This window comes from Lonchura striata, chromosome 6 (assembly GCF_046129695.1).
Source record: "Lonchura striata isolate bLonStr1 chromosome 6, bLonStr1.mat, whole genome shotgun sequence".
In the NCBI taxonomy this organism is placed as follows: domain Eukaryota; kingdom Metazoa; phylum Chordata; class Aves; order Passeriformes; family Estrildidae; genus Lonchura; species Lonchura striata.
The window spans coordinates 23,182,606-23,209,860 of NC_134608.1; the positions used below are offsets into that span (position 1 = coordinate 23,182,606).

A 27,255-nucleotide genomic window follows, 5' to 3' on the forward strand; every position below is an offset into this window, starting at 1 on the left:
GATTATTTTATTTTGCTTATAGAAAGAGGGTGAAAGGGCTTTTAGATTCTTTGCTCTGGTTAAAAAAGAAGTCAGTTTCTATGTCCCTTCATTAAAAGAAACCAACAACAACCAAACAAAACACCCATTCTTTTCTCATACTGCTACATCTCCTCCTAGTGACGTCAGGAGCTTGTGTGTGTGTGTTTATTTCCACAGTTTGAATGCCAAGTGGGGAAATGAGTAACAGGAAAAGAGCCTTAAAGGGAAGAAGTACCTATTTTTCTCAGAAGATCTTCACTGATCATTAAGGCCTACAGAATGTAGAACCTTCCTGACACCTGCTCAGCCAACTGTTCCTGCACACTGTACTTAAAGTCTGTCACTTTTATCAGAAATTGTATTAAATTGTGAAATATCTTGACAGGCAGAGCAGAGTTAAAGATTTAAAATCCACTAGAGATTTGGATGCTGAAAATGCAGCATGTCTCTGAGAGGGGGATTGTACTGCAAGAGCAAAAGTGGAAGCTGAGCTGTTGTGAGTAACACAGCTTGAGTAGCATTAGGGTAACTAACCATGATAGCAAAGCAGCACCCTAAATCTCTGTGCTGACCCTGATACTAACATGTTACTAAGTTTTAAACCAGTTATCAGAGACTTCCTGGATACTGAAACAATAGCAAGGAGGGGTGAACTGCCTACCTTAGCTGCAAAACAGGTAACAATGAAGCCTGGTGATTTTATTTTAGTAACTTTACTTAAGCTACCATTTCAATCTTTTCAATCTCAGACATTTCCCTGTCAGTTATGAGAAGTCCCCAGCACATGGGTTTATTTTACAGCATCAAATGCTTTTTTATGTGTATCCACGTGTCACCACTTACACTGCTGACCTTTAGGGTCCACTAAATATAGTGGATAAATAAATAAAACGTAGTGCAAGGAAAACACAGTTAATATTAGAAGACAGGCAGTGGTACTGAGTTTTTTAACTAGTGTGTTCAAATCACTTGTACCTTCCATGGTTCCAGGTTTCAATTTACCCCTTTCTTACCTCTTGCTATCCTGTTTTTTAAAACCCTGAAGCTAAAGCATTGGTCTTGTTTCTCTGATCAGTTTGGATACGGTAAATTATTTTCCCACTGGCACAGTGCAGCAATGATCCTTTCTGGGACCTTAATACTTTTCCAGGGTGTGCCAAGGGACTGAGATTTCTGCTCACGTATCTATAGGACAGAAGGTCTCCAACCTCTTTCAGGAGTCAGGTTCGTTCATTGAAGGCTGGAGTATTTATTTGTATTCAGCTTCTGACTATTCCAGCTTAATCTAGTTGTTCTAGATCTTTCCCTAGGTTGCCATGAGCTGCTCCTATTGCTACTGGAGGACTTGCAAAAGGAGCTTCTGGAGCTTTTTTATTCCTTGTTTGCTTGTTGCAACTTTTTCACACAAAGTAGTCATTCTTACTGTGGTCACAGACCACTCTGTGACCATTTAAAATAGCTTTTACACAAGAGAACTAGTTTAATATATTTAATAATCAGAATCTAGAAAAATAACATATTGAGAAGAAAACAAAAGAAGGGATATGTTTTTGTCATAATGCCCTCCCATTGCAGCAGCCAAGATGAAATAAGCAGATGACTTAAGAAAGGGTGAAAGCTTTGCTTTTAGAGGTTCCTAGCAACTTGGCCTGCAGGAAAACTCCATTTTTTAAAACATTAAATCTGATTCTGATGGTTGTTCTGTTGCCTCAAGGGCCTGGCTGATTCAGAATTGCCTTGTTCTATGTACATGAATTGACATAAGGATTCAAACAGTAAGTGCCTCCTATTGCTAGCTTTTCTAACTCCTGGAATTTCTGATCCTCAACTTCATGTGCTGAGGAAAGGGGCATCTTTTGTGGGGCAATCTAGGGTGGGTGTAGGTCAAAGGATACGAGTTCTGTTTTTCAGCTTATTCATCCTGAGTTGTTCACTTGCTGTACATAGAAGCTTGCAGCCAGTGTTGAGACTACAGAAAATGCAAATGGAAACTGTGTTTCCAAAACCTGGGAATCTGGCAAAAAACAGGCAGCCGATAAATCTGCAAAATCACAGCAGCCGATACAGTTGGGCTCTGCCTCATCAGCGCCTCCTCTGTGGTGGAGGTGGGGGCCTATTCCTTATGTTTTTGCATTTGGGAATATGCCTCTCAGCTACTCGGGGAGCAAACTTGCGTCCACAGTAGGTGCAGGCAACATAGTCTTCATTTTCGATGGGAGGCAATGGGGGCAGGCCAGACACCTTCCTCCCCTTAGCGAGGATTTGCTCCACCTGCCGGGCCTGTGACATGATGTGGATGAGAGCCTCGTGCTTCTGTTTCCAGTTGTTCTTTCTGGGTGGCGATTTACTCTGCGGAAGGGAAAGTCAGTCAGGGAAACTGGGACCACCATCAACCTCCATTCTCAAACTTACACTCAGAGCCCAACCCATGTCACCTGTCCCTGGGGATTCCCTGCTAATGTAAAACCCAGCCTGAGAAGCTGAGTCCCACAAAGGGAATCAGAAAGACCAGCACAAAAGAGGATGTAAAGGAAATACTGATGGAAACATTAGTATTTAGAAAGAGCTTGAGGATAACCAGAAAAGCAAGGAGTAGCGCCAAGGAACGAAAGAGGGTTGCTACATCAGCTTTGCAGGAGCAGAGCTACGTGTTTCCACTGCCTTCATTTTAACAGACTGTGCTATTTGGATTTTCAGTCAGCTCCCTGCAGCCCCTGATGTCACAGAGCTTTACTGAAGCAGAACCAGTCTGCATCCTAACTACAGCAAGGAAGTGAGCTTTCTCCAGTAGTACACCTTTGACACATTATAAAGCCGAGTCAGGACTTCTGCCTCCATCTATGAGATTTTAAATTGATCTATATATTCATTTGGCAAGAACCTTTCAGAGGCAATAGCTGTATTGTATCCCTTAGCCCCATGTACATGGGAAGGTACTTTGCATCTCAGTCAGAGGCTGAAGTGGAAGGAATGTGAACAGTAGATGTGGATCCAGGGAGGCAAAGGGACTGCACATTACCTGAGGACTCCTTGAGCTCTTCTGCTGCTGATACTTTTCCAGTTCTGTTCCCCTAGCTCTGGCCTTGCTAGAGTCAAACACTTTCCTCTTAGAGTCTTGGTTCTTGCCACAGATACTCATGTGTTTCTCAAGCCTTGTGCAGAGAAACTTACGTTTGCAGAAGCTGCACTGTCCAAACCCCTCTTGCTCCACAGCACTGGTGGCCTGCCTGTGTAGCATCTCTGAAGATGGGTGGTCATCAGAATCTCGGTCTGAGAGGGCAGAGAGAGAAAGGCTCTGTTTTGTGGCCAGTTTTGAACAAGAAGCTAAATGCTCCATGGGTTTGCTGTCTTGTATTTCACTGTTGTTTGTTTTGTTGTATTTTGCAGCCACCAGCCAGTCCTTGAGTTCCCCCACAGCCAGCTCTTGGGGTTGGAGAGTGGTGCCAGACTTGGGGATAGTGTCTTCTGCAGACTGTGCCCCACTGAAGATCCCAACACCTGGTGTGTCTGCAACTCGGAAAATTTTCTCTTCAGGGTGCCTTGTGGCCTTTTGCCCATGGGTCCTCTCCACTTCACTTTCTTTTCTCTCCTCTACCTTGATAAGCTCCTTCTCTCTTTGAATCCTCCTAAGTGTCTCCTCTGTCCTCTTCAGTTTCTCTCCAAGAAGAGCCTTTTTCTTTTTAATTGCCTCTTCTAGGTCCCTTCTATCTGCCTCTAGCTTTAGGATGTAGGCCAGCTCTCTCCTGTATAGATGGGGAGCTGATGGTTCAGGCTCTCCTGTCCAAGGGCAGAGCTCTGCAGCTAACTGAGATCTCCCTCCTGGAACCATCTCTTTGCTTATTGAGCTTGATCTACTATTTGGAGATTCCTGCACATGTGTGGAACTTCTAGCGTTGAGCAGTGGAGCTCTTGCACTCTTGTGGTGAGAAATTGGTTGCAGGGGATATGCACGGTCCACTCCGTCTTTATGTCTGCCTAATGATTTAGCTGACAGAGTACAGGCCTGGCTGATGAGATGCTTGCTCTCTAGTCCACTTGACCAGAAGCCTGCATGCTTGGGCCTGTCCTGAGTGCTTTCTGCAGATTTAGAATAGGAATATCTTTGGTTCTTTTCTGCATAGAGATCTTTTAAACTTTCCTCTTTGTCAAGTATGAATAAATGCTGAAAGTTGTCCTTCTGGTATTTCAGCTGGGAACCAGGAGAAAACTTAGTAGCTGCCACCACAGGAGCCGACGGTGGAAAAAAATCCATTCAGTGCCTGAGAAAGAGCCTGAGGTTAGAAGCAAAGCAATTTTATCCAAAACTGGACAAATCTTCTCCTAACGGTTTATTCGTGGACACTGCATACAGAAGTTATAATAAGTATTAGTAAAGGTTTTGTAATTTTTCTGCTTTCTATAAATCTTTACATTCCTTCCATCTAGGGAGTTTCTATGCTGCCTCTTGTAGTCCCAACCGTTTATGCAGCCAGTAATAAGACACACTTTTATTTCTCTTTCTGTCTGAGCCCTGCCTTACCATGGTAGCAGCAGAAATATACTGCAATGACAGAGGATTTGTTATAGTCCCCACACGGTTTCCCATAACGTGTCCCTTCAGTTCTGACAATGTGATTCACCGCTCTGTCACACATGCAGGAGTGCGACCAAGCTCGGCCCAATCTTCCTGTGGCTGGTTCCGCCCCATGCCCCGAGGTGTGTGGGGTGCTCAGGCCGCGGGGCGAGCGGGGTTACCTGCGGGGCTGCGCGCGGCGCTCCGCCGCCCTTCCTCCTCGGCGAGCTGCGGCCGCCACACGCGGCGCTAGTGGCCCGAGAGACCCGACCCGTCCTGCTGCCGTGGCTGCCGGGCCCCGGCGCGGAGCTGCGGCCGCCGCCAGGCTGCGTCCCCGCGCTGCCGCCGGCTGTTGCCGGGACACCGGCGCCGCTCCGGCCGCGCGCGCCCCTGGATCGCTCCCGGCCGCGCGGCCGTCCCACCGCGGCACGAGCGCGGCGGCCGCGGGCGGCCCGACGCGTTATTCGAGAGGCGGCCCGAGCTGCATTATTCATGAGGCGGTCCGAGCTGCATTATTCATGAGGCGGTCCGAGCTGCATTCATTATTCATGAGGCGGTCCGAGCTGCATTATTCATGAGGCGGTCCGAGGCGCATTCATTATTCATGAGGCGGTCCGAGGCGCGTTCATTATTCATGAGGCGGCCAATGAGGGACCGGCCCGATCCCGCTACGCCCTTCATTGGCCGCGAGAGGGCGGCCGCGGCCCCGGCGCCGCCCCGTGGCGCAGGCGCAGCGGGGGCGCGGCGGCTGCCGCAGCAGGAGCGGCGGGCGGCGGTGTCGGTGCCGCCATGGCGGACGGCGAGGGCTTGCTGTCCGTGGACTACGAGGTGTACGGCAAGGTGCAAGGCGTGTTCTTCCGCAAGCACACGCAGGTGCGTGCCGCGGTCCCCGGGCGGCTGCCCCGCCTGCCCGCGCACCCGCTGTCAGCGCGCTGCGGGCGCCTTGAGGCGCCGTGGGCGGGCGGGCGGCGTCCCGGCCGCGGCCGAGGCTGAGCTCCGGCTGCTGCTGCAGGGGGCAGCCCGGCATCGCGGTGTTGCTGGCTGCCCGGCCGGGTTATGTAAGCATGGCTAAAGAGTGAGATTCAGCCCCAGTTTTACGCGTGAAAGAATATATTGAGTAGTCGAGTAGATCCTCCGCGGCTTTCCTGTTGCCTGAGCCACAGGAACTTCCTTGGAGGTCTGTGTCTTGCCAGCAAAATTGGCTCCTGTATGTGAATGTTGTTCTATTGCTCTCTTACAGTTTGGATTAACCTCATTTTGCTCTGCATTGTCTTCTCAGGGAGAGGCTAAGAGGCTGGGGCTTGTTGGCTGGGTCCGAAATACCAGCCATGGCACTGTGCAAGGGCAGATCCAGGGTCCAACTGCCAGGGTGCAGGAGCTGCAAGAATGGCTCAGGAAGATAGGAAGTCCCCAGTCCCGTATCAGCCGAGCAGAGTTCAGCAATGAAAAGAAGATTGAGGCACTGGAGCACAAGGAATTCCAGATTTTGAAGTGACTTTGTCCAGGAAGAAGCAGTCTGGGAGCGTGAGCTGCCCTCACGGAACATTGCCTCTCTTCCTCGCTCATTCAGTCAGCCAATGTTCAGCTCTAGAGAACTTTATTTTATTACATTTCTAATTTATTGTTTTGTTTGTTTGATGCTCAGCTTTTCACAGAATTCCAGTGGGTAGAGCTATGTTGTCTCTGTTAAAGGGGCTATTCAGGGCCAGAACCTCTGCTTACACATGTATGTGGTTTCGGGAGTTGTACATAAGATAAATATGATATTTTTAGCGTGTGGTACTCATATGAAGGAAATCACAGGCTCAATGCCACTAGAAAACATCGCTAAAAACATTATTTCTGTGTACTAAATTTCTCGGGAAAAAATTATTTTATCCCAGAACTTCATATTTCACGTAGAATAAAATTGCTTGGATTTCGCCTGCTGTGTGGCATGGATGTCGGATGGAGGGGCTAAGCGGATGACGGCCAAAGCTGCCGCTGTGCGGGAATGGCCGGGGGAAGCCGTGCTCCCGGCCTCTCTGGGCCCGGTCGGGTGGGAACTACAACTCCCGGCGTGCTCTTGGCCGGGCCCCGTCCTCGCGCGGCTGCGCACGCGCTGCCGGGGCGCGCGGCGGCGCGGCCGTTGCGGTGCGCGCCGAGGGCCGGGACGCGGCCGCGGGGAAGGGGGAGCGGAGGGCGCTCCGGCTGTGAGGGGAGCGCACGGACGGCGTGTGGCGGCGAGCTGAGCCGCGGGTCCGCGCTGCCCTCGTCAGCCCCCGGGGCCGGGCAGCTCCGGAGACCTGTCGCAGCGGCGGCACCGGATCCCCAGGCACGGCTAGCAGGCCCCTTGAAGCCACTAGGAAACCAGTAGGCGCCAAGGACTTGAAAACAGTGGGTTCTCTTTCGTATAAACAGCTTGCTCTTTGTGCCTGACACCCATTGCCAAGCTTGCTTTACTCCTTTCCTGGATAAGTAGCAGCCGATGCTATTTGACCAGGACTGTCAATTTTTGTGGGGACGTAGAGGTGAAATTAGGAGAAGAGCAGCTTTCTGCCCAGTTCTTGGTGATATTTATAATTCTGATGAAAGTTGCAGTAGAAGCCTTTTGCTTGCAGATCCTTTGAGTTTTGCCTCATATGGTAGGAGTGTGATTTGGATATGCTAAGTTTGAGAACACAGCATTTTGTTAGTAAGGAGCTTAGGCTCAGGCTCTGGCCATCTACCCTGAAGGCCCTGACAATGTATAGTCAGAACGTGAGCATGAAAGTAATCACAGCAAAATGCCTCTGAATGCAAAAAAAAAAAAAAACCAAAAAAACCCAAACCTTAGGAAAATGTATTTATGAGGGTGAATGAAATAAAAACAAATCAAAGTCTTTTCAGGTCTTTAATTTGTATTTATTTAATTTTTTTCCCCTTGTCTTTCAGTGTTTTAAGGAACATGGAGCAGTGAGCTCCCTGCAGTTTCTTGTGTTTCTCATCTACTAGATTCTGACATGATCAAACGTTTGGTGGAAGATGTGCGAGCCAGGTTGCGTTCTGAAGTCACTGTCAACTCGCTCGGACACTGTGTTGAGGAGCTTGTCCTCAATAGCATCGATGCCAAAGCAACATGTGTAGCTATCAGGGTGGATTTGGAAGCTTTTAAGATCCAGGTGGTGGACAATGGCTCTGGGATGGGGAAGGAGGACCTAAAAGCTGTTGGAAAGCGCTACTTCACCAGCAAGTGCAGCTCAGTGAGAGACTTGGAGAACCTGACTTTCTATGGCTTCAGAGGAGAGGCTTTGGCAAGTATAGCCAACATGGCCAGTGTAGTGGAAATTTCATCTAAGACCAGCAGGACAGCAAAAACGTTTATGAAGCTGTTTCACAATGGACAGGCACTGGAAGTATGTGAAGCTGAATTGGACAGACCAAGTGGCGGAACTACGGTGACCGTGTGCAATCTGTTCCATCAGTTACCAGTGAGGAGAAAGTGTATGGATCCTGTGCTGGAAATTGAGAGAGCGAGACAGAAGGTCGAGGCTGTTTCGCTAATGCATCCTTCTGTTTCCCTTTCTTTAAGAAATGATGTTTCTTGTTCTATGGTACTTCAGCTCCCTAAGACAAGAGATGTATACTCTCGGTTTTGTCAAATTTATGGACTGGGCAGATCTCAGAAGCTGCGAGAAATAAATCACAAATCTGGGGGATTTGAGATAAGTGGTTTTATCAGTACCGAGGGACATTACAATAAGAATATGCAGTTCTTGTATGTGAATAGGAGGCTTGTTTTAAAGACAAGACTACATAAACTAATTGATTTTTTATTAAGAAAAGAAAGTGTAATTTGCAAGGCAAAGAGTGTCCCTGCAAACCGACAGGCTAGTTCAAGTCCTGGTCACCATCGCTCTGGGCCAGAGTTGTATGGGATCTTTATTCTCAATGTAACCTGTGCATACAGTGACTATGATGTGTGCCTGGAACCTGCAAAGACTCTGATTGAATTCCAGAACTGGGATGTTCTTCTAACTTGCATAGAGGAAGGAGTGAAAATATTTTTGAAGCGAGAGCATTTATTTATTGAACCTTGTAGTGAGGACATCAGAGAATTTAATGAACGTAATGACTTTTGTTTGCATAATGCTCCAGTTCTGAAGCCTTCAATTCTTGATGAGAAGAGCATCCAAGAAAGTTTTAAGAAAGCATGTAATGAAATTGTGGATTCTTATGAAATATATAGCTTGCAATCAAAAGATGTCAAGAGGAAATCCATTACTGGGAAAAAAAGTTCAAATCTGACAGAGTCAAGTAAAAATATACAGGAAACTAAAAATGCCCCAGTTCAGAACACTGCTGAATCATCTGATCCATGTAAAAACAATAAAGCAGAGATTCCATTGCCAAGCAAAGATGACACAATTTCTGATTTAATTAAATCAAATACATCCGAACAGGAGCCAAAATACACTAAGAGTTCCCAAAAAGTATCTGATACTCATCTGAAACCTTCAGAACATCTTTGTTCCTCTTTCAGTGGAGGGCCCAGATCAGAAATAAGAGAAATAGATGGTTGTGGTGACCTAGGGGATTGTGCAGAGAATAGTATAAAAGATGTGGGCAGCCAGCAAGGTCAAGTAACACAGGAAAGCAGTAAGGTTCTTGTCTTAAATAAGGATGTTATTCAATCACTGCTTGAGAGAGAAGACCCCACTGAAACAGCAGTGGCACCTGAAACTGTCTCTGGAAGTTCATTAATGAGACTGTGTAATGCAAGAAGAAACAGGGGGATAGCTGAAGTGATAGATGATGCCAGAAGAGGGGCTGTTAGTTCAATGCCATTAAAGTTGTGCCTTACAGACCTCATAAAAAGTGTTATTCAAAATGAGTCCCCACATGACTGTGAACAAACAGAAACAAATCCTGCATTAAACACACCATGTAGGCCTGGCCCTGTCAGTGCCAAGGATATTTTTGACCACAAAGTGAATGTTGTGATTCAGTCTTCAAATGCTAAGGGTATTTCCAGTAATACTAATAAAGAATATACAGCTTCTCTTACCAGACAGGTGGGCATGACTGATGGTAATGAGAACAAACCTTTGTCACATCGGCGGAGGGAGGAGATAGCTGTGCCTACTGCTGCCCATAAAAGACCTTATGAAATGTTGAACAATACGGAATTGCCGCTGGCATCTTCTTCAGGTATTCCTCGTAAGAAAATTGTTATCAAAACCACAAGAAAACAGATAGCTGTGCCAAGATCACAGCCCTCTAAGAAACTGAGCTTGTCCACACAGCTGGGATCATTAGAAAAGTTCAGGAGGTATTATGGGAGAGTTAAGGCTATGCTACCAACACCCATGTCAGAGCGAAATGAATGTGGTCTCCCAGTTCTTAATTCAGAAACTAACTGTGATTTTTCAAAGAATGGGAATGGCAATCATGATAACTTTGGCAGTTGTAAAACTCTACCTGCAGAAGATACAGATTCTAATAGTATTAGCCAAGGTTTTGGTTCCTTAGAAAATACTTTATTTTGCAGTGAAAAAATGTCACAGGACAAACAGGCCCTTTGTCAGAGTCCTTTGACATTGTCTGATTACTCTCTGGTTAGTAACAAAGATACAAGTTGTAAAAGATCTCCAGGATCATTATCATCCAAACTGTCCAAAATGAAAACTGATCACAAAGAAGTAGGACAACTTGGTGAACCGTTCCAAACAGACTCAAATAGAAAAGACGACCATTCTTTTGATTGTGAATCCTCAAATAATGATTTTTTGTATAATGTTTGTCAAACATATAAATCCTCAGTGGAAAAAATGAGGGAGTGTAAGTCCAGCATTTCTAAGGAGGCTGTGTGCTCGCAATCAGATGGTGTGATAGCAGAGTCTGTGAAGAGTCCTATCAGCTCATCATCTCTCAGCAGTATAGAAGGAGAGTACACAGTCTCTTCAGTTTTATCATTACCTGCTAAAAATGATTGTACTAACATCATCTGTAAAGATAAAAGTATGTTAGGTGAATCCTCAGAACAAAATATGAAAGATACTGAGGTTCCACATGTGACCTTTCAAAGGAACTTGGAGTTCTCTGCTGACAACACAAGAACAGACAATCCCAGGAATGAGTTGTGTTCTGTCTGGCTGCAAGATTTTGATGCTTTGTCGGGTAAGACTGTATACATCAATAAAGCAACGGGACTCAGCACCTATGGCACTCCTCCTAGTGAAGGATGTCAAACTGCCTGCATTCAAGATATTACAACAATGGCTGTGAATGTTGTTTCAGAGAATGGTAAGAGGGGTGGTGGTTGTAAAAATGGGAGGAAAACTGTTCTAGGTGCATGAAATAATCTTGCTGGCTGCACCTGAGACCTTTTACTGAATTCTTCACTACCTTATAGGTAATAGCTGCATGGAAAACAAGAAAGTGTTGGGAACTATGGAGACAGTAAAACATTAACAGTAAAGATATTAAAAGATCATTTTAAATGAAATGGTAAAAAGAAAGTTTTCAGCATCATGACAATTAACAGCTGCCTAGTTTTTCACTCGGCATCATGACATTCTCTGTGATAACAGTTATATGTAATTGTTGTCACATATAAAATGAGAAACATACTTCAAAGTAAGTGTACCAGAAAAGTACTGTGTTTTTTACCATTTTGTCCTAAACAGTTATGTTTCTAAGAATGTGTTGTTAAAGAGAGCTTTATGACCTTTTTTCAAACTGCATACAAAATTTAAAGCAACCCTTGAAAGATGAATAAAAAATCTAACTTCACTGAGAATGTGTAGTCTCCTGTCCATGGGTTTTAGAAGGCAGGCTATTCTTTCACACTTTTTAGCAGATGATGTACAGCATTGTTGCTGTTTTGATGGTGGAACTTCTCTACTAGTGAAAGAACCCTGCATTGTATTATTCTTTCAGGGGCATGGTGTTCATGAGTCTTCACTGATCTGTCTATTGGGTTTTGACTTTCTGTATCTTCCTAATCTAGTTTGTCTGCCTAGTACTGTCTTCGATAATTTTCTGTTCAAGGGATATATCTGTGTTCTTGTTGTTGTTCATTCTGTCTATAGGCAGATTTTATGAGTGAAGATGCAGCCATTCTTGGTGTAGACTTTATTTTCTACTGTATAATTTGTTTTGAAAAAGTAGTTTGGACTTCTTTCTAGTTATCATGTAAAATAATTGTCTAATCAATTGTCAGGGCATTTGGTTTGTTCCAGTTTTGTCTGTTACTTCCTTGTTTGTCACCAGTCACAGAAACACTGGTGCAGTAGCTGTTTCAGTTGCTGAGCTCTTCTTATGTATAATAATTGATGTCAAAAGCTTTTAATATCTATTTTGTTCCATTGCAGAAAATTTGATGCAAGTTTTTATTAATCAAAACTACTTGCAAGTGCAAATATACACTCCTTGACTTGCATTTTAGTTTCTGTGGTATGCCAGTTTTGTTGCCCACAGTATTCTTTAGTAACCAACCAAAGTCCTAAGATGCAGACCTTGACCTTCTATCCAAAATGTTGGATAGTGAATTCATGTTTATAGAGTTAATACCTCATGTACCCTTATGCTTTCAGATGATGTAGAGTCAGTAGGTTTTGAAGACATATATTGTATTGCATCTTTTTACATCCCATGGCACTGTTCTTAGCCTCAGCATTGGTGTTACTCTCCATTTATCAGTGGTGCCAGTCTTTCTAAACTCTGTCAGTTCTTTGGGGAGATGTCTGATTTTATTATTTTCTTAGATTAAGAGCTGGACCTCCCAAATCTTCACAAGGTGTTTGAACTGTGGCTAGATCTTATAGGTCTTAGGCTTTCAAAGTTCAACAAACACGTTGTTTCATATGTTTTTGAAGCAAAGGATGTTTGTTCCTTTCAGCCATAGGAATAAGCATAATTGTGTCCTAACACAGCATTCACATCTCTTAATGTTGAGCACTGTTTTGGACTGCTGCTAATACCCAGGAGCAGAATAATTTTCTCATTTGTATGCTTTCATTTTGCTTTTTAGAGTAGTGTCAGTAACCCCATGGTATTGACTTAGAATTTTGTAGTCCCTAAGAATAGCATCTCATACACAATTCTAGGGAAGTTACACTGCTTAGCAATAGGTGGAAGTAGGTAAGAATAATCCATATCCTCTTTTTCATGACAGCAGTGGCTGTCTGTCATCTTTTCCAGCCACAAGCCATGTGCTTAAGAGATGTTAGATTTTGTAGGCCAGACCCAGGCATCTTCATCCTGATTAAACTGATTGCTACAGGAAAATTCATCAAACTTAATTCCACCATTGGATGCCTTTTAGAACAATGCATTTGTAGTAGGAAACTATCCTAGCTCAACCTGATCCTTCTTGTTATGCCAGCTATATTGGCAAATTTTTTTCTTTATGTTATGTCATTACACTGGTATATCTTCATGATCTGAGGCAAGTGAAAATGAACGCTCAAGTATGGTAATTGTATGGGGGTTGCCTGCATGAATTATACACATTATTATCCTATGATAATGTTATTTGTCTGAAGAATTATATTACTAGTATCTCTGCCAAGTCTGAAGTCTCACCAGCCTTGGAGCAAGTAAATCCTAACTTTCTGAACAATATATATCTCGAACAAGGATTTTTCCTTCAAGAAAAAACAGGGAGGTGACTTTTTGTCTATTACATATATAAAATACTGGACATGTATTGTTACATATGATAGATTCTTCAGTGAACTTGAGAGATTTTGTCTTTTCATTACAATAGCTATAAAAGTTCTGCCAGAGTCTGAAGTAGGCAGCATTCTTCAATTTCCCACAGTTTAGCAGGAACTACATTAGGCCATTTTGTCCTTTCCTCAGGGTTTTGTGACAGTGGAATGCTGAGTTACTCTCCAGTGCTGGGCTGTCAGTTTGGATTCTTGAAAGGATTCTCAGTCGCCAGGGTCACTGGTCCTCATTAGAATGGAGCCAACAGTCAGGAGTCTGTGGACTGGCCTAAGATTTCATAGAGCGTTTTCACACTGAGCTTATCAGCACACAGCTGGTTTTCTTTGGCATTATCACTCTGCCTCTTTTCCTGAATGCACACCCTTAATTTCTTGGTAGAAAGGAACTTTATTAATTCATTATTATTTCACAAAGAATGAAAGACTGAATTGTACCAAAGGAAGGGTGAAATGTTTACCAGTGTGGTGGAAATCTGAGCCACTTTTCTTAATGCTCTTGATAACAACACAAGTTTGTAATATTAAATCATTTCTGGGTGGGTGGGAACATATTGTTGGACTAACTCTTGTTGCCTTGTGTGGGCTCACTGATGTGTAGTTTTCAGTTTTACAAATTCCTGATAACTGTATTAAGTATTGATAGGAATGGTGATAGATAACAGATTTGCTGCTCCTTAATAGGGAATTCAACAATGTTTTGATCTCTGATAGATTACTATATGAGTTCTTTCTCTTTGGGGAAACACTTCTGGTTGCACTAATTCTGGAAATAATTATTACTAGTTTAAGGCAGCAGCCAATTTTTAAATACAGTCCTGCAGAAACCATGGTAATATTTTGACATTTCCCAAGGCATGTATGTCTGATAATTCTCAGTTTTTTACATATGTGTTGTCATTTCTCAATATTAGGTTGCAAAATCTGTGTGATACGCAAAATTTTACAGGGCTAAGCACATGCTCCTTTGTAAGAATATAATAAATGTATAGCTTTTAGTAATTTTGCATACTTCTTATTATGCAGCAGTTAATTTATTTTTGTTTAGGGTTTCAGTTCAGATGCCATCCCTTTAGAAGTGAGATTGTGCTTCCCTTCCTTCCTAGACCTCAAAAAGAGAAGACTCAGGCAAGCCAGAATCTGAGAGGTAGGGCCAGCTTTCCAGGACACAGTGTTCTGTGGTAAAAACAAATCAAAGAATTCTCCCAGATGTCCCAACAGGAACCCAGAATTACTCAAGGTCTGTTAACAATGGGACTGTGTGAGTCATCTCAAATCTAAAACTGGAAAAAAAAAATTTGGGTTGAAGACAGGTTAAATAATACTTATTTACAGGATGAAATTCCCAGTTCTTTGTTGAATTATGTCATGAGTTTAAAGAATAATTACCTACTCCCTTCTTTGTACTCATTCCAGCCTGGGAATGTGAAAAATCATTTCAATCCTCACACTATTTTTTTTTGCAGTGGAAAGGATGAAATAATCTTTTTGGTATGTAACTTTGTCCAGAGGGAGTGGGTAGCTAAACAGGTCTTTCTTTCCTTACCATCTCTTCACACCTTTTCCAGGCCTATTGAATTGTGCTGCAGCATTTTCAGAAGTCAGAAAGATGCACATTGCCCTTCCTAGTTAAAGCAGACAGTAAAGAAGCCTAGTGCCATGTTCCATTATTTACACTCTCCCCTTTTTATGAAGGAAAAAAAGAAATAATACTTGTGTGAGGTTGAGGTCCCCAGTGAACATTCTATTGACAGATGGTGGTAGTTCCTGTATAATCTGTGTTTTCATTCCTAGATGCTGAAGGGGAGTCTCTCCAGTCATTGCTTTTGGAATGGGATAATCCTGTTTTTGTTCCCTGCCCAGAGGTAAGTAGGTATTACCTTGCATCTCATGTTGAAATAGGAATAATTTTAGATTTTTGTTATTTTCTAATATTGGGGCCAAAATTTCAAATATAATGATTGTTGCATATAGGTTATCCAAGGATGTATTACACTATGGACCTGGATTGGTTTTTATAGGCTGTTTAGATGCAAGTAATTTTTGTGGATTTATTCAAAGAGAGGCAGGTATCAGGCTAATCTTTAATTTTACATAATTCCAAAACCAAAGCATTGTAAACCATCTTTCCCTCTACAGAGGTAGTAATCTCAAAATTAAAAGTTATTGAATGACAAAATTGTGTCTATCTATAGAGATAAAATAACCCAGGTTTGAACAGGTCTTAAAAGTGTATTTTACCATAACTGTTTTAAAAGCGTGGCAGGATTACAGCATGTGAGAGGGAAACAATGTTGGAGCTTTTAGAAAAACTTCCTTTGCTGTCATGAGGTAGCATTATCTTTAATCCTCATGTTGTGTGTGTGTAAACATATGTATGTAACCATTTCCACCTGCAAACAATAGGCACAGAGCTGCAAACCACCTGCTGGTGAGTTTCTGGAAGGGAACACTTCTGTTCAGTCCTTGCAGTGACGTGTGCTCTGACTCATTCCGGGGTAATGCATTCTTTGTAATGCCATCCCCTGAGAGCTCACTTAGGCTGATAATTAACTTCAGCTTTTGATAGGTACTTGGAATCAGCTGGACTCATTGAAATTACCAGGTAATAGCCAGATGGGAAAGATACATGGGGACAGAAGCAGAGGAATTGCCAGATGATTTTTTAAATTGGTGTTATTCTTGTGTAGAAAGCTTGGTTTGTGAAATGCAGAGTTATTTCCAGTTTTTGTTAAAACTAGTCCATTTAAAGTATTTGCTCTGTGTGTTTGGAGGTTTTTTGCCATATCATTGAGCCTTTCCTTGATGTGGAATCCTGTTTTTACAGATTGCAGTTGATGTGACCAGTGGTCAGGCTGACAGTTTGGCTGTGAAAATTCACAATATCTTGTATCCTTATCGTTTCACCAAAGACATGGTTCGTTCGATGCAGGTACAATATAATCTATTACTAGCTTTCATCCCCAAAATCCTACTCAGCAGATGGGATTTGCTGATGTTTCTACCTGGTAGGAAAGAAATATCCAGGAAAACAGGTCATATTCCTAATTTTCATGAGCACTAACACATTTATAGGTCATGTGTGATAAAGAAGATGTGTGTCATGCCATATCTTAGTATCATCTCGTGGTTAATCAGCTATCTTCAAGTGACTCTAAAACTACTTGACTAGTATGATTACATCAAAATCAAGAGATAGCCCTGTTACTGCTGCTTAGAAACATTAACTAAATTATAGTTCAATATACAATTTTTATATTTGTTGTTTAGCATTTTCGTTTTTCATATTTCTCTTAAATGTGTCCCGTATCTTCCTTTTTTATTTACCTTAGAAATTTAATTCCTTAGCAGAGTGATCAAATCAAATCCAAGATTTAATGGAAAAACTTGAAATTTCACCCTAATATTTATGTCTGCAATTAAAAGTGATTTTTAAAAGTGGCATTATAACATCAAATTTTACTATTTCAGTGGTTTTTTATTCAAATGTTTTGATTGTTAGCTTAAAAGCTAATGTAAATATAAGTCTTCAACTTACATGTGTGATGGTTGGCTTGGGTAGAAATGCCAGGGTGGATTTTCTCCCTCTCTTGCATCCCACTGACAAAAGGCTTGCAGGTCCAGCTGGCACTACTCTAATGCAGTCAGGTTGCTGACTTAGTGCAGGTTCTGACTGTGGGAGACATGGTAATGTTCATCTCCAGGGTGGACAAAGATTCAAATAATTCCCTTACTTACATTGTGAGTGCATGAGTAATAGGAGTAAAAAAAAGTTACTGCAGTGAACAGGTTATGTTTCAGTGAACAGGTTATGTTTCACAAAGACAAGAGAGGAAAGATGGAGAATGGAAAGTAGCATTTATCTGTTTTCTCATGATAAGAACTGTTCTTTAAAACTCACTGAATGTTTCTGTGATTACCTGTGTCATCTTTTCCTTTCTATGTTTTTAAGAAGGCAGAACTAGAGGAAATTACTACTTCTTATCTCTGAAAAACCTAAATACTGCCTTCAGTACCCTATAGCAATTTTGAGACTCTCTCTACAAAAGATTAAAAGCAGAAAATATTTCATCATGCAATAGGAAAAGAATAAAAAAAATTAGTTGTTTATCCCTGCAAAGAAATAGTCATCCATTAATTTTCACCTATCAGGTAAACAATGCACATGTTGTGAAACAGAGAATTCAGGGTGAGCTGTCTATGTGACATTGTGAGAAATTCCTCCATAACACCATATCTATATATTAGAAATCTAACTATAAGATACTGAAAGCATTGTGCACCTCATCTCAGTATTGTCTATTGCTCTGGTTGATTTCTGATGCTTGAGGGGAAAGTGAAATCAAGTCATAAAGGCAAATTATAAATCAAAAAATGAAGGGAAAAATTGCTTCATTTCTTTTGCAGATGATTAGCAGGTTAAAATAAGCTGTTTATGTTATCTTTTGGTGATATCAACAGATCAATTACTCAGAGCCACAGTGCACAGCTTTCATTTCCAACTTAAGGAGGTCTCTACATGACTATTTAATTCACCTTAGAACAGTTAGTACTCCTGCCCTTATTACTATCTTTAGAAAAGTTTATCCAGATTTTTTTTTTAATTTTGAAACTTTCTCTTAGATCCAGACTAAACTGTTTCACGACCATTTAATAGTCATTTGACCTTCTACCAGTATTATCTTTTACCTTAAATAATGCCTGCGTTTTCCATATTTAGTTCCCATATTTACAATTGATAAATAACTATATAGCTTCTCAGTATAGTTTTGCTAGGCCTTTTGGGTTTGGAAAGATGTGGCTTCCAGTCCTCTAGTCGTCATACTAGCTATTTGATGGTCTTGATCCATTTTGATTTTTTTTTTGTTTGTTTGTTTGTTTGCCTTCATTTTAAAAATAATTGTACTGCTCTATAATGAGTTTTATGAGTATCTTACAGGTTCTTCAGCAAGTGGACAATAAATTTATTGCTTGTTTAATTAACACTAGGAATGGAGTGGAAAAAAAGGCAGGTAAGACTGGTTAATAGCATGAAGTTGAGGTGGCTGTCAAGTAGACTGCAGAGGGAGCACTGTCCTATTTGTAATCTCTTCTTGCCTTGGGATGATATTGTTAGTAGAGGAAAACCTTAGTCTTTGCTTGAAATTTCTTGGATCTTCTTTGTCTTTATTTTGGACGTTGCTGAGTGTTCCTACCGCCTTCAGATTAATTTTATAAAAATAGATTGTACTCAAATTGCTAATACCTTTCAGGCTCTGTTCACAGTGTCTGGACATATTCATTGTTGAAGTTTTCTGAAGCTGTACAAAAAAGGCATTTAAAATCAGTAGTTTTTGTATCATTTTAAAGGACTGTGTCAAACAGAACAGTTTATAAGTGATCTCTGCTCTCATTCTGAAGTTAGATGAAGATGTCAATAGACAAGTGTTTGTGACTCAATTTAATTACCAAATTTAAGCACCATTTCAGACCACTGAATTTCTGTTCTGTAGTAACTTTATGTTCTGCCAACACAGCCTCCTCCTCACTTTGTTTCTGTGAATCAAGCTGATACTTATCTTCTAAATGTGGCCTCTGGGAAGTGGTTGTTCTTCCTGACTCCTGCAGTTGTCTGGTACAAAGTTGCCTATTTCTCATCTGTTGTGGTACATTTTTAGATGGAAACCTCTTGATTTTGGTGGACCAACATGCAGCTCATGAACGGATCCGCTTGGAGCAGCTGATTGCAGGTGAGGATTCAGGTGGTCTAAGAAACAAAGATGATCAGTGCACAGAAAAGTACAAATGAGCTCTCTGGGATGTACAGAACTGATAGGATATCCATTTGACATCTTTATCCTGATTCATAGAAGAGTGCAGACATTCAGTATCTGTAGCAGTCATAATATTGGCAGCTGAAAATTCTTACAGCCTTTCCAAATATAAAAGATATACTCCCTACCCACAGAACTATTGAACTAAAATAGTGCTGACATAATGAAAGAGCAGGAAGACTGATAGGAAGAACAATGAAGAGGAAATAAAGCAACATCAATACATTTGTGGGGTTATACTGTGAATAATAAGACATAGGATGCCGAGTAAAGAGCCTAGTTCATTTGGTTCCTTTTTAGCTGAATACTGTGCTTAAAGCCTAAAATTTCCACAGTCTGACTGTTTGCAAAGGGATAATAGTCTCCTATGTAAGCTCATTAGCCATTGGTTTCAGCGTTAAAAAGCACAATAGTCATCCATCAAGTACTTAAAAATCATTGACCTTCTCTTACATCAACAAACACTGTGCAGTTCCTGCCGAGTGTTCCAGGAACTCTGCTCCTTTTGGGCAGGTACTGAAAAAAGGTGAAGACTGAAGGGGGAAATGCTTAATGAATAGTATTTTAACTCCATTTATATCTGACTTTTCTGTGGAAAAATTGTTCTCTCTGAGTTGAACCAAATATATCAGTAGGTTGTTTTGCTATTTAGGGTGACTTTTTTTTGGAACTGGTGGGAAAAAACAAAGTGGCATTAACCAACCCTTCCCCAGAGACTGGATGTCTGGTTTGTGACATTCCCAGTCCTCCACAAGTTTCAAGACAAGGCATTCTGTGGTCATTTTTTTAATCCAAGCAGGGGATTATGTGCCAAACCAGAGGGTCATTAAGGGTAATGCCTCCGTAAATATTTTAAGAGGGATGCTTCTAAATGTTTCATTCACAGATTCCTATGAGAAGGAAGCTGCAGCATGTGGAAATAAGAAAATACTGTCTTCCTCCATCTCTCCCCCTTTGGAGATTGAAGTTACTGAAGAGCAAAGAAGATTTCTACGGTTAGTAGTGACAAATAACTCAATTTTGGGGGATGTCTCTGCTGACCAGGAAGATCTCTATATATTGCCAGGTTACTATGAAACTCAGGAGAAAAATTGTTGATTCCTTCCTGAGCAGAGCCCAGTTGGCTCTGTCTGTACTGAGGGAAACAGATACGCTTCTTAGGCTTGTTGTTACAACATCTCAAGACAAAACCCTGGGGTGTGCCATTTCTGTGCCTTTGCAGTGTGCTCTGATTTTCCTGGGAAAGTAAACCTTCATGTGTGGGCCAGAAGACTGCCAAAGCAGCTTCCAACAGTTCCTCCTGTCTGGGGCTCAGGACCTGGGAGTGCACAAAGGAGTGCAGTGCCCAGACTGTCGACCTAGGTACTGACTTCACAGGCACTTTTTGAGAAGAGGAGGATGGGGTATGGAAAGTCTCTATTGTGAATCCTTCAAAAACACATTCCTTTTTCCTAGGTGACTGCCAAGAGTAACTAATGAACACTGTTTCCCAAATGTTTCAGAATGGTGACCTAGCTACAATTAAGATGTTTAACTTTTGTACTTTTAGAGTTTAGATACAGATTTATTGTTGTACTATTGCAGACCTACTGAAGACTCATGAAACTTTCTTTTCCCCAAGATCTCTGTCACTTGCCACATGCATTCATGAGTTTTTTTCAGTGCATTGTTCTGAATTTTCAGATGAAGTTCTGTCAGTATTACCTCATTACTGTTCTTTTTTTTTCTTTTTGTGGTTCCTGTGGCAAGCTCAACAGCAGCTGATTTAGTCCTTATTAAGACTGTTGCCCGTTACAGGGGTACACTTGTTGTTCATTTTTCAGTAATATTTGGATGTCTCTGTTGGTCCCACTTCTCAATGATGTTACTAACGTTACAATATTGTTCAGCTTTATTTTTGCACTCATCTGTGAATATCTTTCATTTCTAATAGATTTACTTTAGAGAATGGATGGCTAAAATTGAATACAATATACCAAGTGAGAAAATCCCATTGATTTGTACCGTAGCTTTGCAGCTGTGCCCATATTTTCTGTTTATTATATCCACACCTGATATTTGGTTTGCTTTTTTGGCTACTGCTATTTGCATGAGCTGCTTGTCTGTGGATAGTCAAGGCAAAGAAACAGAGTAGTGGGGTTATTTTTTGACTTCTTGTTGTTTATGTAGAAGCCAGCCAAATGTCAAATTGCTTCTGATAATTTGTAAATTATCAGTGAGTAAATTCAATTTTTATGCCCATTTTTCACTCATCCTATTGATTTCATTATTCATTTTTCTACTTGTTTTAAATTCTGGTTTAGTTCAACTTAGTCTCAGCTGACCAGAATAATTTTGTGCTTTCTACAATTTTGCTTGCTTGTCCATGCCTCTTTTTTTCCACATCATTAATAAACAGTCATAAGGATACAGATCAGGACTCATGTTGAATGCTGACCATCTGTTGCCAGCATACCTTGCTTCCGTAGTCTCTAGATCATAATAGATGTTGCTTCTCCAGCCATGACAACCTTTTGCACTTCCTTTTTTATCTACTTCTAAGTGGTGGCATTAAAGGCTTTTAGAAAGAGCTAATGCATTCTGAGAGCTACTTTTTTCATCAAGTAAATCACAAGCATTCTACAAAACTGAGTAAGGAAGTAAATCAAAAAGGCATGTGTTTCTTCCAAGGACACTGGTTGAATAGTCAGCACAGAGGGATGCCACTTGTGATTTTCAGCAAAGCTTACTGGTGTTGGCATGCTAGTACTTTTATTGTGTGACTTAATAATTTTTAAATCTGTATTAGCAGTTTATCCCTTTGCAATTGCTCTGTGAGACTATCATTACTAAAAAGTTATGAATGAAAAGTATTATGTGAAAATCTAAATTCTATGGTTATTGTTACTGTCAGACTGTGACTGTATTCTGTGGTAAAATTTGGTGTAATAAAATAACTTGTCTAAAAGACCTTTCACTTCAGCTATGCTTGCAATTTAATTGTTCAGCTGGGCCTCTGGTTCACCTGCAGCTTTGGTTCTGTTATTTATCTACTAAGCATTGTAGTAATGCATTGTTCTGTTGACTCTTGAACTTCCTTCTTTATTTTTTTCTTTTAATAATAATAAAAAAATAGAAAAGCCCAGTTGACTTCAATAGCTGCTTGGATTTTGTCATTTCATTCACAATGGGCTTTTTGTCTTTCTTTCTGTATAGCCTGCTGAAGGCTATACATGTCTTCTTTTTTTTTTTTTTTTGAGTAGAATTTCACAAGCCATGTTCATATGGAGACTAATAATTGTACTATTCTCATTATTGATTTAGGTAAGTTTATATTTGCTTCTTTCTATTTTTTGTTCAAAGAATTTCTTTTCTAGAACTAACCTTTACCACATTTGTTTTAAGTGAATACTCCCTGAATTAATAAAGTATATATTGTTGCAGTTGTTTTCATTTTGAAGATAAGCTCTCATCTATCTGTGAAGTCTCATTTTTGTGTGTGTTTTTCCATCCACTGGCTGACATATGTCATAATTAACTAGAGGTTGTTCTTTCCTGTGTTCTCTTTGCTTAACAGGATATAAATTTCATTACACCATCATAAATTTCTTAAAATATTTTTTCCATTTTAAGTATTTGTTAATATATGTTAATTGAAATCACAGTTCCTTTAGATTAGACTTCAAGTAGTCTTAATGCTGTGTAATTTCAATATTTGGAATGTTTGTATGTTAAACAAGATATCTTGTGCATCTTCAGAAAAGGCAGATTTTTAGATTGAGAAATAAAGCCTCTCTTCACATAGTACAGGAACTCTTAGATCTTGTAGTTGTGGAACATAAAAAATGCACGGTTGATTGGAGTGAAAAAACATGTCTGAATGTAAGCTGAAAGGGCAAAATTACTTGGAATCTCATGAGGCATGGATTTTGAGATGGGAAACTCTTAGAGGAAGTGGTATGAGGAAACTATATATGTAGACTACAGAAATATTTACATGTGCTGTGGAGTCATAGATACAGTGGTTGATGTCTTATTTCTGTTGGTTTTTTTTTTTCCTCAGATGCTGCTACAAAAATTTGGAGGACTTGGGTCTTGAATTGTCATTTCCTGAGACAAACAACTCCTTGATTCTTGTGAGGAAAGTGCCAATGTGTTTTATAGAAAGAGAAGCCAATGAATTACGACGGAAAAGACAACCTATCACTAAAAGTATTGTGGAGGTCAGCTGTGGAAATGGGTGAAGTTATGATAGTAGGTCTTGTTCTGTGTTCTTGGCCCAGAGTATTTACAGGATCTTGGTTATGAAAGAGACAATGAAGTCCCCTGGCAAATGTGAATGCCATCCCTTTTAGTAGCTAAATAGTACCCAGACTGAAATCACTGAATGAAATCACTATCATTTCAGTCTTCTAACTGAAATGATAGAAGACTGTTTCAGACTTGGACTAGTGGAGAAGCTAAGAAAAACTGTATATAGCAAAGATACTTTAACTGTAAAGATAGTTTACTGCACATGGATTATTAATTGGAAAGTAAATGCTTGAAGGAACAAAAAAATTATTAAATGAAAGAACAGTAAAATTAATAAGTCCTAACAAATAATATTTATTTATCAGCAATATTAAAGTTGCTTCCATCAAATCTCTACATGGTCAGTGGGGCTTTCTAAATACCACTGTTTCAGATGTTCTGTAGTTTGAGGGAGAAATTTCTGAAGTGATACTTGCAGTGGGAGGTCAGGACTTCCACCTAGATCTTCCAGACTGTGGTCACTGTATTATGAACAGTATCACTTTTTCTTATTCTGGCAGTCACACAGTAAATTATATGCAGATGTGAACAAAATGTAGGGTAGGGGGATGGAAGGGAAAAATAGCAACTGATGACATTACCTTTTCTCTTTCTAGGAGCTTATTCAAGAACAAGTTGAGGTGAGTTGCTGTCTACTTCTAGAGTTGACTATAACATGCGAAGCTTACTACGTGAATCAAAGGGAGTGTGTTGAGCTTCAAATGAGAGAGTGGACTAAATAATCCCCTAGCTTTTCCTCATTTTTAGTTTTCTTTGTGTTACAGTTCTTTTTTTTTCATATTAAATGGAAAGTAATATGATGTTCCCTTTACTGCTTTTAGCTATTGCAGACCACAAGAAGAGGAGCACGAGGGACACTGCCTCTGACATTTCTGAAGGTGTTAGCTTCCCAGGCCTGTCATGGTGGGGAAACTGTACTTTTCTTTCATTCTTTCTCCTTTTGTCTTTTTTTTTTTTTTTCCCCCAAACCTTACTCTCTACACATCGTCCTCCCTGGGGCAGTGTTTGGATGTGTTTGCAGCTATTGTAGGGTTAAAGACTATTTTTAGGGATGAGGAGGTAATGCTCATGGACAGCACTAAGGGATAAGCGATACTCCCCCAATTTAGTCATGTATAGGCCTAAGATACTTCCCAACCTTCATGTGAAACATACAGTTCACAGGTGTATTCATCTGTGTGCACTCTAAACCATTCAGATAACAGCTCTGTGATGGGCCAAGGGGAAAGGTGCTAGAATCTGCTTGAAAGCATGCAGTAAAGAACACTTAGGCACTCTTTCAAAATTTTAAATTTCCTTTAAGTATCCCAAGTGGTAGTTTAAATGTGCCTCCAATATATCAGGTACTTTTGGAAGGAATGTGGTAAAAATTTACATCTTTTCAGGGAACTGTTGCTTTCTAGCACCCAGCAGTGAGCAGGCCTTCTTGGTGTTGACTGCAGTAGGTCCAGCCTCTTGTTGCAATTCCTTTGCCATATACAGTATCAACAAGATCACACTGAAAGGGCAAATGTGAAGCAGAAGTATCTGTTTTCTCAACAATGTCTCAATTTTCAATTGGCAGTCAATAGGTTTTGGGTTTTTGTGTCTAAAAAAGGATCAAAGATGAAAGCATATTGCAGATGGTCTTGTGCATCTGTAAAGGCTGAAGTTTGCAAACACCTCTGGAATAACTCCCTAATGTTCTGCTTGAATTTCTTCTGGATGCCTTTAAGTGGTCATTTGTGAGACTGGACTTGGTGGCAGGGTTAGAACTTGGTTTCAGAAGTGATACCTGTCCGTGGCAGTCACAGAGAGCCACTAAAGCCTTTGAAACTGTTATTAACTGTTGTCTTGGTTTAATACTTCTTGATTTGTGAACTGTTTCCAACTTCAGCTGTAACACACACACAAAAAAGCCCATTTGCCTCTTGCAACGTTACCTGACATGCCAAAATGTAATAGTCTTACCATCCATCAGACTTGGACTACGTTAAAGTTTAAGCCATGGAAAGCTGATCTCCTTATACAGCAGACTCTTTAACTGAGCTGAGCCCCAGGTCTGCCACACTGCAGCTTTTGGGTTGTCTTTGCAGCCTCTCAGTTAATCTTTGGGAGATGCCCCCAAAGTTTTCACTAAAAACCACAGCTGTAGAAGGAAGTGAAGTCCTCTTTGGCAGCAGGGGCAAGAATGTGTCTCTCTTTTTCAGGAGCTATTAAGTTTAATGAGCATTTGACTTTGGAGGAGAGCTGCAGGCTTATTGAAGCTTTGTCATCTTGCAAGCTACCCTTCCAGTGTGCTCATGGAAGACCTTCAATGCTGCCTCTTGCAGACATAGACCATCTACAGCAGGAAAAACAGGTACTGTGTGGGCCACACCTCTGGTAATCCATGTTCTGGGTTATCAGAGGTGCATCGTGTATGCGTGTTAGAACTAAGATTGTCTAGTTTGAAACCATCACCACTGGCTTTATTTACTTGACTTATTATGTATTGTTATCAATAAAATAAAACTTCAGGACAAAAGCCATCTGTCCTGTAAACACTTTAGCAAAGATCTTACCATATATTACTTGAATAGTCACACTGACTTGAATAGTGTCCTTAAGGTTAAGCATACAGTTAAAATGCTTGCAGTTTTGAAGTGTAAAATTCGGAAAACATGGAAATTCTAAAATTCTGCTAGTGGCAAAGATGCTAATTAAACAAATGCTTACTTTCCCGAAGTTTAAGATGCTGTAAAATGGGGATAAAGCAAAGGAATAGCAGCATTTATTATAAAATGATAAAATGGTTTGGGTTGAAAGGGACCTTGAAGATCATCTAGTTGCCATGACTATGAACACCTTCCACTAGACAAGGTCACATTTAAATTATATTAAATCAGGTTACATTTAAATTTAAAACAAAATCATTACTCCTCCCTTTTGCTATTACTGTGCTTTATTGAATTGGATTCTGTTGAAAATCAGGTGGGATTTTGAATTAGGTATTAACATAGGAATGACTGTATTAGGGTAAAGAGTATGGAAACACTGAAACTTATTTACTCAATTATGACTTGTGCTTCTTCATTTTTCTCCCTCCAGCCTAAACCAAATTTGACTAGACTGAGGAAGATGGCACGAGCATGGCAGCTATTTGGAAAAAAAAAAGAACCTATTTAAAAAAAGTTAAAACTGTAAACTGCAACTGCTAGAAGCATTGGTATGAGCCATGCTCCTGTTGTTAGACTACACTACCCTGTGTGGAGCCAAATTCTGAGCCAGCGCAGTCACCAAAGCCCTCCTCCGACTACTGACCAAAGAAGCAGAGACCAGCTAGGAGAACAGAGCAGGAGGAGTCCACCCTTGGAGCCTGGAGAAGTATCTTCAACATTAAGGAATTGCACTGTAAGTCTGGGCCCTATGTCAGTGCTGGACTGTTGGGTGCAAGGAGTTGGAGCCATTTGCAGTTACTAAAGTACTTATTTTCTGCAAGGACTGCATAATTCTGCATCATAGAGAGGGGAATTTTAATTAGTGTATTTTACAATACTTTGAAATTTGGCAAGTATTTCTTAATAAAGTTTATACTAAACTCACCTCTTGGGCTCATGGCAGTGGTTGGAATGAGGATCGACCAGCTTCATAGTATATATAGGCCAATTTAGAATCAAGAAACACTTGGCAATGAATAACACAAAGAGCTGCTTTCTCCAGCTCCTTGCAGTTTGTGTTCTTGAGTGAGAGATTTCTAAATCCCCACCTAGCCCTACAGAAATAACTAAATATCCATTTTGAAGACAACTGCTGATGGATTCCTACTCCTGTCACATTTACATGTGAAAACACACTGTAAAGCCTGCTACTGCATCATGTAATGAGTGCTGGCAACTGACTACACTGGTAAAACTCCTGTTAGTTA

The 27,255-nt window shown here is 40.8% G+C and overlaps 3 protein-coding genes across 5 annotated transcripts; 2 read left to right on the forward strand and 1 right to left on the reverse strand.

Moving 5' to 3' along the window:
• Positions 1 to 1,495: 1,495 nt before the first annotated feature.
• On the reverse strand, positions 1,496 to 4,775 carry ZC2HC1C (zinc finger C2HC-type containing 1C). Its single transcript, XM_021542651.2, has 3 exons — positions 4,756 to 4,775; positions 3,041 to 4,280; positions 1,496 to 2,370 (listed from the first exon to the last, which is right to left on the reverse strand). Exons 2-3 carry the CDS (start codon positions 4,271 to 4,273, stop codon positions 2,104 to 2,106), a joined length of 1,500 nt encoding a protein of 499 aa, XP_021398326.2. The 5' UTR covers positions 4,274 to 4,280; positions 4,756 to 4,775; the 3' UTR covers positions 1,496 to 2,103.
• A 516-nt stretch (positions 4,776 to 5,291) lies between these two features.
• Positions 5,292 to 6,496, forward strand: ACYP1 (acylphosphatase 1). Its single transcript, XM_021542650.2, has 2 exons — positions 5,292 to 5,446; positions 5,853 to 6,496. Exons 1-2 carry the CDS (start codon positions 5,363 to 5,365, stop codon positions 6,066 to 6,068), a joined length of 300 nt encoding a protein of 99 aa, XP_021398325.1. The 5' UTR covers positions 5,292 to 5,362; the 3' UTR covers positions 6,069 to 6,496.
• Positions 6,497 to 6,699: 203 nt separating this feature from the next.
• On the forward strand, positions 6,700 to 26,932 carry MLH3 (mutL homolog 3). Of its 3 annotated transcripts, XM_031504972.2 has the most exons (12): positions 6,700 to 6,949; positions 7,487 to 10,837; positions 15,058 to 15,128; positions 16,091 to 16,195; positions 18,203 to 18,275; positions 18,921 to 18,992; positions 19,963 to 20,071; positions 23,119 to 23,278; positions 23,966 to 23,989; positions 24,191 to 24,272; positions 25,559 to 25,710; positions 26,439 to 26,932. In XM_031504972.2, exons 2-12 carry the CDS (start codon positions 7,555 to 7,557, stop codon positions 26,514 to 26,516), a joined length of 4,209 nt encoding a protein of 1,402 aa, XP_031360832.2. In that variant the 5' UTR covers positions 6,700 to 6,949; positions 7,487 to 7,554; the 3' UTR covers positions 26,517 to 26,932. The 3 variants fall into 3 exon arrangements, with proteins under 3 accessions (XP_031360832.2, XP_077640150.1, XP_031360834.2); XM_077784024.1 differs by lacking the exon at positions 26,439 to 26,932 and having other exon boundaries at positions 24,191 to 24,283; positions 25,559 to 25,690; XM_031504974.2 differs by lacking the exons at positions 23,966 to 23,989; positions 24,191 to 24,272; positions 25,559 to 25,710; positions 26,439 to 26,932 and having other exon boundaries at positions 22,319 to 23,228.
• The last annotated feature ends 323 nt before the right edge of the window (positions 26,933 to 27,255 follow it).

Excerpts from the sequence above, each read along its gene's own strand:
- ZC2HC1C (XM_021542651.2), bottom strand. The coding sequence starts at position 4,273 with ATGGATTTTTTTCCACCGTCGGCTCCTGTGGTGGCAGCTACTAAGTTT. Across the intron at positions 2,371-3,040 it reads AGAGCTCAAGGAGTCCTCAG|AGTAAATCGCCACCCAGAAA; the intron begins GTAATGTGCAGT and ends TCCCTTCCGCAG.
- ACYP1 (XM_021542650.2), top strand. The coding sequence starts at position 5,363 with ATGGCGGACGGCGAGGGCTTGCTGTCCGTGGACTACGAGGTGTACGGC. Across the intron at positions 5,447-5,852 it reads TCTTCCGCAAGCACACGCAG|GGAGAGGCTAAGAGGCTGGG; the intron begins GTGCGTGCCGCG and ends TTGTCTTCTCAG.
- MLH3 (XM_031504972.2), top strand. The coding sequence starts at position 7,555 with ATGATCAAACGTTTGGTGGAAGATGTGCGAGCCAGGTTGCGTTCTGAA. Across the intron at positions 16,196-18,202 it reads ACATGGTTCGTTCGATGCAG|GTTCTTCAGCAAGTGGACAA; the intron begins GTACAATATAAT and ends AGTATCTTACAG. Across the intron at positions 25,711-26,438 it reads ATCTACAGCAGGAAAAACAG|CCTAAACCAAATTTGACTAG; the intron begins GTACTGTGTGGG and ends TTCTCCCTCCAG.